The sequence below is a fragment of the Miniopterus natalensis genome, chromosome 13 (genome assembly GCF_054644295.1).
Source record: "Miniopterus natalensis isolate mMinNat1 chromosome 13, mMinNat1.hap1, whole genome shotgun sequence".
Lineage (NCBI taxonomy): Eukaryota > Metazoa > Chordata > Mammalia > Chiroptera > Miniopteridae > Miniopterus > Miniopterus natalensis.
In genome coordinates, this window is record NC_142093.1 from 16,821,386 (window position 1) to 16,841,054 (window position 19,669).

The 19,669-nt window shown below is 46.2% G+C and overlaps 1 protein-coding gene across 1 annotated transcript in view; it reads left to right on the forward strand.

Annotated features, from left to right (window-relative positions):
• Positions 1-19,669, forward strand: part of VIT (vitrin) — a 75,335-nt gene that overhangs the window by 13,420 nt on the left and 42,246 nt on the right. The window contains exons 2-4 of the mRNA XM_016219012.2: positions 2,839-2,908; positions 8,152-8,217; positions 16,972-17,128. Of these exons, the coding sequence (XP_016074498.2) occupies positions 2,857-2,908; positions 8,152-8,217; positions 16,972-17,128 (275 nt within the window). The 5' untranslated portion in view covers positions 2,839-2,856. The remainder of the gene's footprint in view (positions 1-2,838; positions 2,909-8,151; positions 8,218-16,971; positions 17,129-19,669) is intronic.

Genomic DNA, 19,669 nt, shown 5'->3' on the forward strand with positions numbered 1-19,669 from the left:
TGCCCAGGGTAAAGACTTACATAGAACAAAACTGTAAGACTCACTCCCATCTCTGATCAGCACTTACCCTGCTCTCTTTCCCTGAAGCAACAACTGTTATTGAATTAAAAAGAATTAGGAGAGTACTATGGACAATTTTACACCAACGAACTGGATAATCTAGATGAAATTAACAAATTCCTAGAAACATAAAACCTACCAAAACGAATTCAAGAAGAAATAAAAAATCTAAATAGCCCTACGAGTAGTGAGGCAAAGACAGCAACGACAAAACAGACAAATTGGGCTTCATGGAAATTAAAAAGTTTTTGCATTGAAAGCCACTATCAGTCAAGCGAAAAGGTAACACATAGAATGGGAGAGAAGGCTTGCAAATCACATATCTGATAAGGGATTAATACCCAGAATATATAGGTAACTAAAATTAAACAGCAACAACAGCAACAAAACAACATGATTAAAAACTGGGCAAAGTACTTGAATTGACATTTCCCTAAAGAAGATATAAAAATGGCCAACAAGCAAATTAAAGATGCTCGCCATCACTAATCACTAGGGAAATGCAAATCTGAGCTCCGATGATTCTACCTCACACCCCTTAGAATGACTATTATCCAAAGAAACGACAACAGCAAGCGTTGGCGAGGATGTGGAGACACTGGAGCCCCTGGGCAGTGTTCGTGGGGTTGCAGAATTGCATAGTCACTCTAGAAAACACGGCGCAGGTTCCTCAAAAAATTTAAAAAAAATAGAATTACCATATGATCCAGCAATCCCACGCTGGGTATACGCCCAAAAGAACTGAAAGCAGGAGATACCTGCACACCCATGTTCATAGCAGCACTACTCACGATAATTAAAACCTGGAAGCAACGTGAGTGTCCGTGGACTGATGAATGACCAGCCAATGAATAAACAAACAAAATGGGGTATATACAGACAGTGGAACATTAGTCAGCCTTAAAAAGGAAAGAAATTTGGACATGTATTACAATATGGATGAACCTTGAGAATATTATGCTATAGAAATAGGCCAGTCACAAAAAGATAAATACTACATGATTCCACTTACATGAGGCGCTTAGAGTAGTTAAAATCTTAGAGGCAGAAAGCAGAATGCTCACTGCCAGGCACTGGGGGAACAGGAGAATGGGGCGCTAGTGTCTAACGGCACAGAGCTTTAGTTTTACAAGACAGAAGGTTCTGGAGATGGATGGTGGTAATAATAGCACATTATGAATGTGTTTAATACCACTAAACTGAAAAAAAAGGGAACATCTGTAATACTTTCAACAATAAAGATAAATTTTTTTAAAAAATGGCTAAGATAGTAAATTTTATATTTGTGTATTTTACCATAATAAAAAAATTAAGAGAGAAAAACTGCAAAAAAACATAAACAGAAGGCCATATTGTCATTGGTTAGCAACTTGCTCTTTTCTGGCTCTGGGCAACAATAGATCTAATTAAACTGGCTGGCTACTCTACTTACACTCATGTATGTTTTTATTTCACGATCAGGCTTCATTCGCCTCACCAAAACTTCATATTCAGGACTCTTTATGTCACCTCTCACGGCACAATCCATAAATTTATGAATCAGTAACACATTCTTTTGGAAACCCCCGTTGTTCCACTTTTGCTAGAGCCGTGGCGAGCACGTGAGGAATCAAGGCTCCAACGTCACCACCGCGCACCCCACAGCTCCGTGACACCAGGCCACCCACAGGGACTGCCAACAGTGCCCCTGGCTGTCCCTGTCCCAGCCTCTTGAATGGTTGAGAGAGGGTTTGAATTTTTTTCTCACACATTTCAAAAGGCACATTTACATTTTAAGTGTACGAATAAATGGGCTGAGCAAGAAGAGGAACTGAAATTGTAGGAAGGAAGACACAAAACCTTCCGATTCCAAGAGACAGGGCGCAGATGGACCAATCTCAGAGGGAAGGGGGGCAGTAACCAAAGAATTTATATGCACATATCCACTGACCATGGACTCGGACAACAGGGTGGTGAACGGGGGGGCGGGGGGGCACCTGTAATACTCTCAACAATAAAGATTATTTTCAAAAGAAAAGAAAAGAGATTTTGGAAGCCTTGCTCTACACCACTGGTTCTCAAACGTGGCCGCACGTTGGAATAACCTGGGGAGAATTTTAAAAGCTTGACGCCCAGACTCCACACCCGAGAGGTTCTGACTCAGTTGGTCCGAGGGCAGCCTGGGCATGAGAGTGTTTTAAAACCCCCGGGTGATTCTAACACGCCGCTAGGTTCGGAACCACTGCTCTGTAAACTCCTCTGTTGCCCTCATGGGGCCTGCACACCCTCATGTTATGGTGATTTGTGGCCACGTACATTTTCCCACTTCTATTAAACTACGTTTTTTAAGAGCAAGAATTGTTTTTTAATTCCATTTTTATCACCTCCTACCAAACAATACCTAGCCATATGATAGGAATTTAATAAATATTTACCGAATGGATGAACAAATTATTTGTCATCTAAACATATTCTCTCAATAACAGAAGTGCGGCTTTTGTCCTTGTTTGAAGACCGGTTGAAATGACTTGAAATCGTCAGGTTATTTCCTCTTTGGTTCTTAGCAAAGACCAGATCCCTGACGCCCAGGAGGCTGGCGGCCAGACGGGTTTTCTGATCGCGAAGAGGCTCTGGGTCCCAGGCGCTGGCCGCTGCCGCCCGCATGAGCTGGTGCAGGAGGCGGCAGCCTAAATCCCAGGGCTCCAGGGGGCGATGCACCCCGAGGCAGCCCGCCCCGCGCCCTGCACCCCGAGGAACTCCTGCTGAAATGTGACTGTGTTCCTGTTTCTTCCCCCCCAGGGTGCCGTTTTGATATTTATGGTGATTGTTGTCCTCACTATGAAGTCATCTGTTATTGAAATGTTCCTTGGTAAGTACTTTTATATGTGTATCTGGACACACTGTTAACATTCTCCTAAGGCCCGAAGAATCCTGCCAAGAAAAGCATATAAACAGCACAGAGTATCTTTTTATGATAAACCTTTTGGAGAGAAGCTGAAGTGAGAATGTTAAGTGTAGATCAAATTCAGGGCATATGTGTATATATATTTTTATATACAGCAAGGACACCCATTACATTGGAGTGCCTCTACATATTATAGACACATATATACACACATATCTGTGTGTGTATTTTTCAGCAACTAAAAAAATTTCAGATAGAGCATATTTACAGATTCTGAATTTAGAGAGCTTTCTATTTCTTAATCTCTCAAAAAAAAAAAAAATTGTATCACTGCCAATGGCCTTACTTGTACCATTGGCAACTCATATCTTATAGATGAAGCCCTTTACACCCAGCTTTTGTCACCAGAGAATGCAACTTCAGGCAGGTCTTCAAGAACCAGGGGGTCAACCAGAGGGCGGAAGAGCGCTGGTGGGTGCAGCACTGAAATGGGGGGCAGTCACCTCTTAATCTTGACCCCGCTGTGCTGCGGACTTGTCAGGTGGGCCACTGAAACCACCGCCGGGAAAGACTTTCAGACGATCTGCACAAGCGTGCTAGGGCTGCCATGACAAAATGCCACAAAGCGAGGGCGTGGGACAGCCAGATTTGATCTTCTCGTGACTCTGAAGGCCGGAAGTACAAACGCAAAGTGTCAGCCGGGTTGGTTTTCTCGGGGGTGAGGCCTGCCCCGTGCCTCTCTCCTAGCTCCCGTGTTTGCTGGCGATCTTCCGCGTTCCTTGGCATCGACCCAATCTGTCATCAGTTTCACATGGCAACCTTCATGTGTGTGTGTCTGTGTCTGTGCGTGTGTGTCCACACGTCCCCTTTTTATAATGACACCAGTCAGTCCTATTGGATTAGGGGCCCAACCTCCTCTGGTATGACTAATTACATCTGCAATGGCCCTATTTCCAAATGAGGTCACATTCTGGGGCACTGGGGGCTAGGACTTCAACGTGTGGATTGGGGGAGGGGATGCACTTCGACCCATAATATTTCAGAATGTCAAGGCCTGTGCAGAGGGAGCCTACAGGGCAGACTGCCCCTGCCTTCGGATGCCAGTCATGAGTCCAGGTTGTTACCTGTGTGTCCCACAACCCCTTTTTGGACTCAGTTAATTTGCTAGGGTGGCCTGCACTACTCAGGAAACCCATTTACTCACTAGATTACTGATTTATTACAAAGAATATTAAAAGATATGAATCAACAGCCAGATGAAGAGATACATAGGGCGTGGTCCTAAAGGAGGTTCAGTCCTCATGGAGCTTAGGGCCTGGCTCGGTGGCACACAGAAATATTCTGGTTCCCTCACCCAGAAGTTCTGCAAACCTCAGTCTTTTTATTTTTATTTTTTATGGAGGTTTAATTAGATAGACATGATTGATTAACTCATTGGTGATTGATACAACCTTCAGCCCCTCTCCTCTCTTGGGAAATCAAGGGAAAGTTCCAACCCCCTATTCACGGTTGGTTCCCCTGGCAACCAGCTCCCTTATCTTTAGGGGATTCCCCAAAGTCATCTCATTACCATAAACTCAGAAGTGGTTGAAAGGGACCTGCTATGACTAATACGACACCCATGTCACCTTTATGACTCTGAAGCAATTTCAGCAACTGAGGACAAGAACCCAAGTCCATATTATTATAACAGAAGATGTCCCATTGCTCTTATCGCTCAGGAAATTCTGGGGTATATATTTTAGGACAAAGAATAGAAATGTTTTTAAGGCCATTGAAATGTATTACCAAAGGCTTTCCAGACTGACCCTACCTTCTTAGACTCTACCAACAGTGACTGGAATGCCCTAGCCCCAAGTCCATGCCAGGAGTAAGTCTAACCTTGTGTCTAATCAATATTTACTTTCATGATAAGGGGAAATATGTCGTCACTTTGTTGTAGCTTGCATTCATTTTACTTTAGCTTGCTTTTTTTTTATCATTAATAAGACTGAGCACTGTTTCAAGCTAATTCACTTATATTTTCTTTACCTATAAATTATTTAAATTGAATATGAAGACAATCACACCTCAGCTATGATAGCTGTACTGATGGCCACACCAGAGAGGAAGTGAGAGAAGTGGGGGGGAAGTTTTTTATTGGAAAAAGTAATTTAAATATTTAATTTGTTTTGAAATTTCAAGCACTCCTAAGGAAAGGTAAGAACTTCCCATGTTATCCATGAGAGGGATTGCTGCAGAGCTGGTCAGTCATGACTGCCTTGGAACTTTGGGGTCTAGACATCATTCCCTCAAGGCTCCTGGAGACTAATGGCCTCAGAGCCAGAGGATGAACTGCTCCCCCAGGAGGGACTGGCTTTCTCACCTGGGTCTCACTTTGTACTGTGAAGTGAGCGTCAGCATTTCAGCGCTCTGACTGGCTTCCTAAGGAAAGGGGCACAAGACTGATTTTTCTCTCACCCAAGTCCAACATCCAATTCACCATTTCAATGTGAGGAGTCTTGCGGATAAGGAAAGATAACTCTCTCCAGGGCACAAGCACATCTGCAGCCTTATTGATCAGCCCTCCCCCTGAGGAGTGACCCCTGGGGAGCTTTAATTAACAAGCATGGAAGACAGGGGCTGGCCTCTGTGTGCCATGGAAAATAATGACTTTATTAGCCGTGGCTGTAAAACTGAACCCAGCTCTGCATGTTCTCAGCCTGGAGGGTCTTGGGTGAGCAAATGCAGGTGATGGGATGGTCTTACGGAAATATTTATAGTCCTAGTGATACCAGGGCTTATAAATCACTTGCCACAGACACACAGGCTCAGGACAAGATTTGGTTTTCCACAAAAAATGGATACCCAAATTTATTACTATTTCACTTACTCCATTCGCTCACCTTGTATCATTTACTTTCTATATATTTACTTTGTACTTGTTTAAAAAAAAAAAAAATTTCAAGGATTCGTTATTTATTTTTGTCTATAAAATGAAAATGTGGCCTCTGCAGCGTTAAATGACACAGAAGCTACTATAAAAATTAGACCTCCGGGACACTCACACCCCCCAAACCCCAGAAGTAAACACCACCTACAAAAATGTCTGCCTTCATTCTGCTTGGCTGCAGTTTGGGTCTCACTGAATTCCCTTTCATGTTTCTGTTCTCACAGGACATCATATGTCAACCATCCCAGCCTCAGCTAATGCTAGTTGTCAAAACTGGGGATAATTCAGTGGCTGCATCATTGGCAGATTAGCTGGAGAATCATAAGATAAATAAAAAGTTTCCATAACAAACACTTGGAGACATTGCCTCTTTTTACTCTAAAGATAGTTTCCAATTCAAGAATTTCTAAGTCCAGTTAGGCCTCAATTGAGGCTCTGTATTCTGCTAAAAAACAAACGCAAAAACTAGGGAGGAAAATGCCTATTTCGATTATTCTATTGCCTCATGGTCACCTCCAGAGTCCTAACCTTACCCAGAAAGTAGGTTTCTCAGAAAAGTGGCTTAAATGGAGGTAAGTGAAAGCAGTACCCCTTTTGAGTGGATAAGGAGAGGGGGTGCCTGCAGAGGGAAGAGTAGAGAACTGACCAGCCCTTTGGGAGGAAAAACCTTGCTTTGCTGTCTACTGGTGGGATTAGCATAGGTACAGAGAAGTGAGAATTTTGCCAATAAAAAAATTTCATAATATAAATAAAAATGTTAAGTGGGCATAGCTTTCAGATAAGAAATTATATCTGGAGATTTGTTTGAAGGAAATAATAATGGATCAGTGCAAAGATGAAGCTATTTATGTTAAATTGGGAATTTGGCTAAATTATGATATATGCAAATAGTATGTATATTTATAGGCAGTTAAAATTATTGTAAGAGTAACACTATATGACCAATAAATGCCTGTATGTATCCTTAAGTAGAAATAAGTTCTAAAATATTGTAAACAGAATGAACATGATCATATATTCATTTGAAAGTACCCATATGAATATGTATATCCATATAGAAAAAGGCTGAAAATACACTTTTGTGTTCATCCATATTTCCTGTACTGCTTTTTGTGTTCTTTACATTTTTCTACAAGGAACATGTATTATTTTGGTAATAAGAAAAAAATCTGTCAGTTAGTTTTTAAAAACATGAGGCTTAAACTGGTAATGTGACTTTATTTATTTATTTTATTGATTTCAGAGAGAGGAAGGGAGAGATAGAAACACCAGTGATGAGAGACTCATTGATCCACTGCCTCCTGCGCGCTGACTGGGAATCGAACTGCGATCGCCTGGATCGTAGGGCAATGCTCAACCGCTGAGCCACACCAGCCGGGCAGTAATGTGGCTTTAAATTTAAAAGGGTAATGTCCTGGCCCATGTGACTCAGTTGGTTGAGTGTAGTCCCCTGCACTGAAAGGTTGCTGGTTTGATTCCTGGACAGAGCACATACCCAGGTTGTGGATTCAATTCCCCGTCCGTGTGCATGCAGGAGGCAACCGATTGATGTTTCTCTCTCTCTCTCTCTCAAAAAAAAAAAAAAAAAAAAATCAATAAAAATGTATTTTAAATTTTTTAAAAAAATGAATAAAGAGGTTCCCTCTTCTCCCCCTTATGTTACACTTCCTGAGAACAGCATCCAAATGCTGTCTGTGGCTCTGGATGGACCACCTGGGGACACTCAGGTCACATCTCAGATCTCGTGACCAGTCTCTTTCTGCTCCCAGTCACCTGTCCCCTTGGCTTCCTTTCCCAGACAGCCCTTCTCTGGGGCTTTTTCATAGCCCCTCCATCTCCCCTCCCTCTGTCCCACTCTCATGTGCACACTCACACACGCACACACTTGAGCATGCCGTTCTCTGGCCGTTTGGAAACTCAGTGTGACACGGAGGAAAGAACACGAGAAGTGCTCATCGGCCTCTGTCCTTCACCCCTGGGACCAAGCAGACCGGGGCCCCTCCTTTGCAGAATGGAGCCGGCAGGGTTGGTGTGTTGAAATGTAAAGACAGCCAGACAAAGGCTGGCATCCGAAAGGCATTTCTAAAGAGACCTTTCTCAACAGAGGCCAAGCATACAAGAGATATATCTTATTTCTTAACCTTAATATAAGGGAAAATTAGTTTAACTAATGAGAATACTCTAATATGTGATCAAAGCAAGTATCAAGGTCAAGAGAGAGGAAGTGTGTGGGTGAAATAATATTGATTAGTTATTTTGTATTTTCTTCATGTAGTTTTGCTGGTGACTGGAATACATTCAAATAAGGAAGTGACAAAGAAGACTAAAAGGCCTAAATTCAGTAAGTAAAACTAATTCCTCACTGACATAAGGCTTGTTTCTCCCAGGAGGAGGGCTATTGTACTTGTTTTAGATAATCTGGAAGGTTGTTTTGGTTTTGTTTTTTTCCCTTATCTCAATTACTCTGCACTCAGACTAATTAATAATTATTCTTATTTATCACCTACCCCATTCCAAAAAGCATTTGAGACAGGAGTCCGGAGTTTAGGGTGAAAGATATGTGGTTCCATTACACTAGAAAAATTCAAAATACACATACAAAGACCAGGCAACACTATGTCTCTATGGCTAAGCTGGAGTCGGTATCTTCCTGCCATTGAAACGATGTCCCAGTTCCCCATACCAGAAAATTCAGCCTGTCCAATGCAAAGGTCCAGCAAAGCTGCCCGCCTTCCAGCATGGCCTGGAATCAGAAGGTCAATTTCCCAGAAAAGCCCATGAGGTTTCACACCCACTCCATGGAAAGAGGAAAATTAAATTTTGTTTTTGGGGTGGTATATCAGTTAAGATTCGATAACAGAACATCTAAAATAACAGTTGCTTCAATAAGACAGAAGTTTCTTTCCCTCTCCTGTAAACATAGTCAGCCTGGGCTTTCAGGGAAGCGTCACAGTCTTCAGGGACCCAGGCTCCTCTTCCTTGTCATTTGGCTTTTCTCAGTGTGGCCCCAGGCCACTGTCTAAACAGCCCCCCAGCTTCGTCCACCACGTTCCCATTCCCGTCAGTGGGGAGGCCTGGAGAAGGCACAGACCCACTCCCCTTAAAGACGAGTCCAGAAAGTCCAAGTACCACTGCGGCCTAAACACTGTTGGCGTCATTAAGGGAGGGTGGGACAAGCACCCACACTGCTGGGAAAGAAAGGAGGACAGATGATGGGAAATAATAGCAGGACAGGACAGGACCCGGGTGGGAAATCTCACACCAAACGCCGTGAGCACAGGGAGCTCCTGCCTGGAGCCAGATTCGTGGGCTTGGTGGGAGCTTGATTAAGGTATATGTAGAGAGGCCCATACAAGAAGGGCCTTGGCTATGATCAGAGCTCTGCGCTCTCCACAACCGAAACTTCCTCCCAGGCATTACATTTAGGTGCCTTGAAATCAGCAACATTAATAACTTGAAACAAAAGAGAGGGATTTGCTTCACACACCATTCTTTTTTTCTTCTGCTCCTTCATGCGCGCCATGTGGGATTTCCTGTTGAAATGAGACCAGGAGGGCGGCCATCCACAGCCTCCTAGCCTGAAACACTAAAAAGGAATCCGTTGTTTATTTATTCCTGTCAGGACCTAGAGCCAAGAGAATCGGCCCAGGGTCAGATGTGTGTTCAAAACAATGATCGGGTTAATATGGAGACAAATGCACACCCAAGTATAAATTCCTTTGGGTTGTTTCCAGTGTCTTCATTAACTCATACACAGAAATCACGAAAATCCATGATTACCATAACAACAGTTTTCAGTGACTAAGAAAGTCTGTGCTAAGTGACCCAAGGGCAAACCTCTTTGAGAGATCTCACATGGATTGAATTTCTGATATGCTGAATTCTACCTTTCTTCTCAAAATCTCCCCAGCGATTCAAAAGCAGCACATTTGAATCAATAAGTGCACGAGGCCTTTTTCTCTAATTAGAAACTCTGGCACAATCACTAAATAAAGGGGGAAAAGATACAACGAAGGTAATAGGATAGTCCCAAACCATGGCAATATCTGATTCTTTACCTTGGGGATAGTTCCAAATTATAGTCTATAACTTGAGGCCAAAGTAATTTTCATTTTTTTCCACTCAGTGTTGTCAATCTGCCACTGGGGTGAGTGATGACAAGGGAAGCACATCATTCATTCATCTGACACGCATTTATTAGGTGCCAGCCAAGCACCGGGTACTGTATTTAAACACACAGATACAACAGCAATGGAGACTTAGCCTTTGCCCTAAGAAAGCTCAAAACCTAGGGAGGAAGAAAGACAAGTCAACGGGCAATTATGATGTGTTCTGTAAGTACCAGGACTCAGGAGCTAAAGGTACTCTGAGAAAATGGAGAAACAGCTGTGTATCTGGGAGGGCTTCCTGGAGAAAGTGACACACTGATATCTGGAGGCCATATAGGAATTGGCCAGGCAATAAGGAGAAAAGAGTGCCACAGCAGAGAGAAAACTGCACGCTCAAGTCCTGAAGGGTAGAAAGAGCTAAAAAGAAAAAAAAAAGTAGGTAAGTATGACTGAAATATAGAGTAGGAGGTAAATGTGTTGAGATAAGAGATGGAGGGGTAAACAGGCGCCAGATCCTGAAGATCTACTTGTTATGGTGTCCAGGAATCTGGACTTCATCATGAAGGCAACAGGGAGTGTTTCAGTGCAGGTTATTTTGGATGCAATTAGCAGAAATCCAGGGCCAATTTGCTTCAGCAATGAAAGGGAATTAGGCAGGATATGGGGTCACTTGCAGAACCCAAGGCAGGGACAATAGCTAGAACTCACTGGGATCATCCCCCAGATGGAAAGACCTCAGGAATCAGCAGCTCTGCTTCTCTCTGTGTTTGCCTCTCTCTCTGTGCAGACCATTCTCTCAGTTAATCCCAGGCTCCTGGGGGGTGGGGAGCGTAGGGGTGGATAATTTAATTGCATCAGCCTAGGTGGCACAGTGGTTCGGCAAAGAGTAAAATGAATAGGGGTGTGTTCGAGAAATAAAACAATCCTGCCATAGGAAAAAAAACCCTTTGTACCAACATATAAAGAGAAAAGAGAGAGAACACAATTTATTAGTGAGTGAGCGTTTCAGATTTACACCCACGTACAGGTGGGATGAAAGTGTCTACCAAGAATTGCACACAGATTTATACAGTAAAGTGGAAAACAGAACAATTACAACTTCTCTTATCTCCTTGAGAGATAAATACACACACCTCACAATCGTCTCTAGCAGACCTAGACGCCTCTGACTCCTTCTGGAGGTAAGTATTTATGGATCATTTTACTCTTACAGTTGACACCTCAAAATATATCTTACAAAAGGAGCCACTAAAGGGTTTTAAGCAGAAAAGCAAATCACTTTAAACAAATCACTTTGGCTTCAGTGTGAAACGAACTAGGTCAGTGGTTCTCAGAGGGTGTTCCTGGGCCAGCAGCATCAGCATCGCCTGGAACCTTCTGCCCCACCCACCCCAGGCCCCTGCATCCAGAGCTCGAGGGGGAAGGGGGAGGGTGGCAATCTATTTTAACAAGCTCTCCAAGGGATTCCCATGCCCAGTAAAATTTGAGAACTGGTGGACTAGAGAGAGAACCAAGATGAGGGCAGCTTCAAGGTGGGAGTGTGAAGTGTGAGTGTGGACAGGCTCTGCTCAGCGGCCTCTGACCCCCTCTAGCCAGCCCTCAATTTTCTCCCGTGTTTGTTTAAGACTAAAAGTCCTCGCCACCCAGAGGGCTGAAGGTAAAATACCGAGGAGGAGGCAACTTGAGCGCTTGGGTCAGTGGTCAGTTCAGTGACCCCAACTCCACATATGGCACTGCTCTCAGCCTTTGGGGATCTACTGCCCACAATACGGCCCAACCAGCTGGCAGAGCCAGGCTTGAAACTCGGGTCCATGTGAGGTTCGACCCTAGACACTGTCCCAATGCCGCCTGGAGGTAGATGAAGGCGTTGGATGATCAGGGGCTAATGAATGGGAAATAAAGCAGAAGCGGTGTGGTAGAAACAGAGGGGGGACCTGGGGTGCGCCTTCCTTGGCTTGGCCTGGACCACGCGCCGTCCCAAGGCTCTGTTCTGTCCCCGCGTAGGGTTGCTGTGGTTTTGGGTGAGTGTCTCTTTCTCTCCTCCCAACTTCCTCTTCTTTTCCTTACATCACCTTTTCCTTCCTCCCACTTCTTTAGTCTTCTCCTGACTCCCAGTGACCCCCATGGCCATTGCTTATCTCCGTGGGGAGCCCCTTGGGCCTGGGAGGTGGTGTATGCTGCAAGGAATCTGTCACGAGGGTTTTACAGAGGGAAAAGCAAATGCAAAACAATGGGACGCGTCCTCACAGCTCCACTCCCGCCACCGGCATGTGACTGTTTGTTCCAAGCTAACGCTTCCTTTTCACAGACACGGTTATGTTGGGTACAGTTTTACTCCACCACACTGGGCTTATCACATCGCCTGCTTTTCTAAATCGAATCAAGTCTGACATCACACTGCCAGTTGCCAGGGGCTCAAAGGGTCAAACTCCATCATTACAGGGTCTTCTTCCCTCCCTGCCTCAGCCCCTGGATGCCTTGTGTAGTCTAGAACATTTAGAGGGGCCCCCTGAGAACATGAAAGCCTGGCTACCTTCCTAGAATACTAAAGGGAAGAAAATAAGAATAACCATAAAGTAACGTCTTAATAAATTAACCCGTTGTGCAGTCCATGGAAAACTTTACCTCTCTGCACAAAATGAGAGTTTCATCAAGTTTATCTTTAGAGGTGACTTTTTTAAGGCTCCCATTTTCCTGATATGTTTTGGAGCCACAGATCTGACCTTCCCCAGGGACATCTCTGTGGTAGATTTACTCAGCACAGACCCACTCAAGCAGTTTCCAACAAATCGCCAAAATGTGGCTGCATTTCTCTTGATTGCCGAAGGCTCCACATAACGATTGAAGGGTTGAGGTGTGTTCATAGCACTCTGCTCCTCAGGCAGTCGTGACACCCTACCATTTTAAGAATTAACTTCGGTTACGTGTAGATTACACATTCAGAAAATGTCCTACTCCAAGCCAGGAGCCTCTCAGCACACACTGTAATAAACCCATCAAGCGTTCCCACATCATTTATGTCAACCAGTGACTCTAGAACAATCCCTGCCTGGCAGAGTATCTGCACTAGAGAGGGAAAATTTATTAAATTGTAAAATCGCCTCAGTAGCTTTTCTACTTGTAAGGAAGCCCTGGAAGAGTCCAGAAGCAACGGCCTTACTCCAAAGTGGGTTCAGATGAGGCAGCGTTACACAGGTCAGAGCCAAGATGATTAACTCGCTCCATCCTGCAAAGTCTCTGACGTCAGTGAGCATCCAATCTCGTGTAAGATAAATGCATGCAAAGGAAAGCCTTCCTGGACCCAACTCCCACTGCCAGCACACACGCAAATCTCGTTTAGGTGGCTCCTGTGTGTGCCACACCTCCTCAACTATACACTTACCACGCGTGACTATAAGATCTATTTTATACAGCCTGTCTTCCCAACCAAACCAAAGCACCATGAAGATAGCTTAGTGCTCATTAGGTATTTGTTGGATGGATGGACAAATGAACAACAGGAAACCACTATACCAGGATCCATACTGGTTTCATTAAAGGGTGTCCAAGGAAGGACAGGAAAAATAAGTAGAATTTTTTGTAAGCAGAGGTGAGTAGGAGGGCTCTCTAGGTGGACGAAGCCCAGATATCACAGGAAGCACGTGGCAGATGACCTTGGGAACAGTGGTTTTGTTTAAGTGTCGGGGCATCACGGGAGATGCAGCTGGGAAGTGGGTTTGGACCAGGCACTGCCAGTCTGAGGAACTTTGTTCTGCTCCATTCTTTAGAAGGTGGGCGCTGAGAGTTTTCTGAGCAGAAAATCTAGATGATGAAGACAACAATCAGCAGGATACACAAAAGCAAGCTGTTTTCCACAGGCAGTGAAGCTACGTTCTGAAATATTTTCGTTCTATTGAAGTCTGTTGAAATAGCTTTAACCTGGGGTGAAATGTACAATGTTTAATTCACATAGTTCTCTCCAACAAGTTAACCTGAATACCTTGTAAGGCAGGGAAAGATTTTTGCAATCAACCTTGAAAGGATGGATGGTTCCCAGAGGACCTGCCTCAGGAGTGAAGAGGCCATTGTTCTGGGACTTGGTTCTTTCGTGTATTGGACCCTAATGAAGAGATACACAGCTCTGTGGTTATAGGGTTTGGGTATAACATGCATACAGCTTCTTGAGTAGGTCCGCAGGTTGTAGCTGTAGCAACTTGTCAGTAATTCCCAGTGTCCGCCTGCTCTGGACAGCTGGTGCCCACAGTGTCCTCTCCATACATATTGGGGGGGTGCCCTCTCTCTGACCATGAAAACGGCAGAGGATTAACCTCCCAGCCCTCTTCTAATGTGTGGATGAGAAGGGAGGTGAACCCTCTCTGTTGAAGATTTTTAGTTAAGTAAATTCTACCAGAGCAATTCTCAGAAATAACAGGAAAACACTGCAAGAATTATGCTAGAAGGGTTGCCTTGCAGGTGTTTGGATAAATGCACAGATGGACACACACACACATACACACACACACACACACGCACATGCACGCACATACACACATACACACACACATACACACAACCTATTTTTAAGACATATCCCGCATTCACCCACTGGTGGTTGCCAGTGATCTTCATTCAGAAAAGCCCTGTGGCATCAGAGGAGGGAAGCAGCAGTTTCACTCCTCTTTGGTGATGGAAGAGGCAGCCAGGTGGAGCTGGGAAAGCTTTGGGTTAAGAGTCAGGGCATCTGAGTTCACCCTGAAGTCTTTCAATAGGTTTAATCATTAGTTAAACCTCATACAGTAAGCTTCTAGATAGAGCCATTTACTCCACTTTGGAAGATGTGGGTTGGCCTGCCAGGAGATCCAAAATCTTAGGGAGTCAAAGTGACATCCAAATTGAGCCCCAGTTTATAGGGCTTGTCACCTCCAATTTCAAATAAATTGGAACCAAGAAGGAGTGCTTTCCTTTTCTTCCCATCTAAGGGAGGAGAGGAGATGCCTTTGGGAGTGGGCAAGTGATCTGCAGACAGGAGGAGAGCTGAACACACTGAGCTACACCCAGGGATCAAACAACTAACGAACTTAAGGAGAGACTACACTGGCATCTTCAGCCCCCAAATTGCCTTTAAAAAAAAAAATACCGTAAGACTCAAAATAGTAAATGTAGCCTTGAGCATCAGGGTTTAAAAGAATGAAAGATAAAAAGAAAACAACTTTGGAGAGGAGGCAACCTGTGGTGGGAAGACTGAAACCACAGAACTGTTTTAAGCACAGGGCTCCACTTCTTAATGTAGACCACAAATTGTTTTAGCCTGTGATCAGACTCAGCCCCTGGGCTCCCAGGAGAAGGGCTTCCATGCGGGCCCAGCCCCGAGTGGCAGAGATGGGCTGGGAGGGGCAGTTAAGGAAAGAGAGGGAGTTCCAACTTCAGCTCTCTCCAGTCTGAATGAAATGCAACGCTGCCCCGTTCAGGTACGTAAGGGTTAAAAAAACGAGTGTGCCTTCTGGATACAGCTGGAAGCCATTAACAGCTCTGAGGCCATCTCAGTAACCCAGCTAGAGGGTGGGTGGCCTGGCAGAGATCCTGCATCCATGTACACGCACATAATCACAGGCTCCTGGCGCTGGGCGGGGCTTTGCGTCTACCCCCGCCCACCGTGGAAGCCCCTCCTCAACCCGGCAGCCCCTGCTCCCACAGTCCCAGCCCTGTCACTGCTCACGGTTCCTCCAAGGGCAAATGCTATTGCTAGGAAGGTTCTTCTTGGCCACACCTTCCTCCATAGAAAGTCTACCCTTGAGTTCTAACTCTGCCCTCTGGTGACACAGCACACAACAGTCCTTCTTGTGGAGACAACTGTCACTTGCCTCCCAATTCTCTCTCCTTAGGGCACACGGCCCATTCCCGCCAGCCGTCCCTTCATCCGGTAGTTCCCAGGCCCCTCCGGAGCCTGCTTACGCCTTGCACTGTGCTCATGCTTCCAAGTCCCTTCTGAAGAGCAGGGCCCAGAACGGAATACATTCCCAGCTCGCAGGACATCAGGATAGTGTCATCTGGGAGACCTTTTCTTTCAGAAATTTTTGAGAGAAAATCTTTTCAGGGAAGATGCAGCCGAACTTCCTCGTAGGTCCTGCCATTAGAGCATCTCCCCACCGCACCCCTAGCAAGCTTTCAGCTCCAGGAGACTCGCCTACTATACTGGACAGCACTAGCCTGGCAATTGCAGTCACGAAGCCAGAAAGGACGGAGGGAAGAATGGATGAGCTTCCCCTGGGTGCTCGGCAGGGAGCTCCCAGCTTCCCACCACGTGTTGAGCCAGATGAGAAAAGACCACGCCCATCTCATGGATCTAGGACCCATCCTCTGGAACCAAGACAAAAGACCACTTTCATTTTCTACCTCCCCTGTCCCAAGACCTTCCATCTCGCCCCACATCCCACATGGCACACAAGCACTCCAGCTCCTCCACCTGGCCTGGCCCTGCCTGTCCCACTCCTCCCGTGGGCTCCTGCACAGAGCCTCAGCTGCAGCAGGCCAGCCTTGTCCCGGCCAGTCCTGACCCCAAGACCCATGCTCCCGTTTGCCTTTCCTGGGGTAGCTTTCCTTCCTCCTACAGGGTTGTCTGAGAGTTTTCCCTTCCCCTGGGCTAGCTCCAATGCATCTGAAAAACCAGGGCTCTCCAGCCATTGACTCCAGGTGATATTTCTGGTCACTGGAGGTGGATCATTTCCCGGAGTCCTCTTCAATTAATTGGTTGTCCAGATAAATACAGGAATGAGCCTTTAGTTTTTGCTCTCTTGCCATTATATGCAATGGATGGTCTCTGTTGTTTGTTTGGTCTGCGGAATGTCCTAATTAATTACGTCTTTGCTTTCATTATATGGAAGGGATCTAGGGTCAGGCCAGGCTCTGGCTTTTAGCGATTAACTAAATGAACAGTTATGACCTAACAGAGTCACCCCATGTAAGCTGATACCACAAGGTGTAATTTTGACCTCATTTTATATTCTCAGCTGTGCCTCAGATCAACTGTGATGTCAAAGCTGGAAAGATACTCAATCCTGAGTTCATTGTGAAATGTCCGGCAGGATGCCAAGACCCCAAGTACCGCGTTTATGGCACGGACGCCTACGCTTCCTTCTCCAGCCTGTGTGCTGCTGCGGTTCACAGGTGGGTGGCTCCGAGCTACGCAACAGCGAGCAGTCATGGTGTGGGCAGGGAGCCAGGGCAGGGTGGCCTGATGTCGCAAGCAAAAATGTACAAATTTAACTGAGCACCCTGCATTTCACCTGGCACCCCTACCCCATGAGGTTCTGCAGGAGCCGCGCGTGGTCCTGGATCTCCTCTCACAGTGCTCTGTGGATAGGACGACTGACCTCTCTTTGTGCCTGAATGAAGACATTCGTAACAAGGAAACCAGAGTTCTTGATGATGTAAAGCACTTTTTGTCCCACCTGTATGTGCTGAGCAAGGAAGTAGTAGGGTTGAGACTAAGGCCCAGACGTTTGGAGAAGAAATGTCTCAGCTGTGGCGATGGCCCGAGATAGTGGAACGGGGGGGGGGGGGGGTCTGCTTGGTCAGCTGTTGGTTTGAGACCAGGCAGGAGGACAGGAGGCGTGGCATGGACTAAGTAATTCACTGCCTGAATGAAGAGAGACCACAGTGACCGTCGCAGAGCCCTCGCCCCTCTTGCTCTTCGCTTGGAATCAAAGCTCAGGAAAGTCTCTTTCCTTGACATCTTTGATATTAAGGTTACTGTGTCTGTGTCGAGCACCTCACCTCTGTTATCTCATTTAAACCTCACAGTCGCCCTATGCGGTATCTACGGCTAGTATCCACCTTAGAGTTGAACAGCTTTTCTAAAGCCGCACTATTAAGGCTGAGCGTCAGAGCAGGGCCTCGAAGCCGCGTCAGGGCCCCGCACACGCTCCTAACCACTGCCCGGCACTGCACCGAGACGTGGCTCCGGCGTCGGGACTTGGACGCTGGATCCTGATGAAGCGTCTGAATTATTCGGGCTTCTGGTTCTCTCTCCCTTTCCTTCCTGGCACACCAGTCAGCTGGTTGTTCAGTTGCACCTCTGCCAGAGAGAGGGGGGAAGATGTAGAATCCACTCCCTTTCGAGGTACCTAGCCGGCAGGGTCTCTGAAATTTAGAAAAGCAGTAAGAAACGAAAAAAAAATCTATGTGTAAATAAGATGTAAGCATTACCAGTGGATGTTGGCCATGCTCCTGCCTCCCACCCCTGCAGGGGGGACGAGCCACCTGATGGTTCACTGTGAGCAGTGAACGGAGGCTCCTCTCGGGATAAGCAGAGAAGGTTTCAGAACAGCAGCGCCGAAGCCTGTTTAACTCCAGGCTGTGGGAGGAAAATATTTTGCTTTCACTCTGAAGTCAGTTTCATGACGGAAGAAAGAGGCACATAAATCCACACGCCTGCATGTGCACGGACACAGACGCGTGCCGCCCACACGTGCCTGCACACATGTGCGCACACACCAGTCCGCACGCCGTGGCGTCCCGCACAGCGCCACCGTGCCGGCCCTCTCCCGCCTCGTCTGCAGGCTCTGACCTCTGTGGCCAGGCTGAGCCTGTCTTCAGATCGCCTGTATTTCTCCATCTGTGACCCCAGATGGTTGGCACTGGCTTCCTACGGCACTGGCTGGCACTCTCTTGCCTTCCCGTGTTCCCTACGCAGGACAGAGCCGCACGAGTTAATCTGACCTCACCAAAGATGTCATCACAATGGCCGTAATCCCTTACTCTGTGACTCTCTCCTGTTAGCATCGCCTCAACCCTAGGAGACTGCCGTTAGCACCCCCGTTGGTTAGAAGGGGACTGAGGCAGAGGGAAGTTAATTGGATTGCTAGTTAGTTACACATTCAGGATTAGGACCCACGTCCAGGCCTGCCAGCCCAGAGCCCAGGTGACACACTTCCGTCAGAACAGGGGGTCTCAGCACTGCTCAGTGTACAAATTGAGAGCGCGAGGGGGGTTTCGACTTTGGAGCACAAAGCGCGGACCTCCCCAGGATCTGCCTTCTCTAGGACAATGTCTGGGGACATTGCGTCCTTCAGTTACGTCCACAAGAGGAGGCTTCGCCCTCTTCTACAACCAGAACATCTCATGGGAACGCAATCGGTCTGCATCCGCGCCTCTCCCACAGTCTGGGTTTTCAGTCTTACGTACCTTCACAGGGGATATCAGCAGCCTCCACCTGCCTTTCAAACAGCCTGAGGAAAGCTCAACACAGCCCCCCTTTCCTCACCCTGAGTGGCAGCTACAGCGAGCAAGTGCGCACACACACACACACACACACACACACACTTCCTCAGTACAGTGGAATATAAACCCAAGAGCAGAATAATTTCTCTGGGGGAAAATTAAAAACTGGAAATTATTTTTATTTTCCGTACTAATTATAAGTAAAGGGATGACAGAATAATTTTTTTTAATAATTAGAAGTTTCCACTACACCAGTGGTGCGTTGGTAAATGTTTAACAACCGGCTCTCCAAAAAGGTCGGGGTTGCTGATTTACCAATTTCTGTGGTATAAATACTCCCATCGCGTCTGATTTCAAGCTCTCGGTGTGAAATGAACCAGTTCCCACAATCCTGACGTTTACCAGTTGGCTCTGGAAGGCGGAGCCCGCACACGGCTCACAGGCCTTCTAAGGCAGAAGCGTAAAACCCGTCCTTCCCAGAAGAAA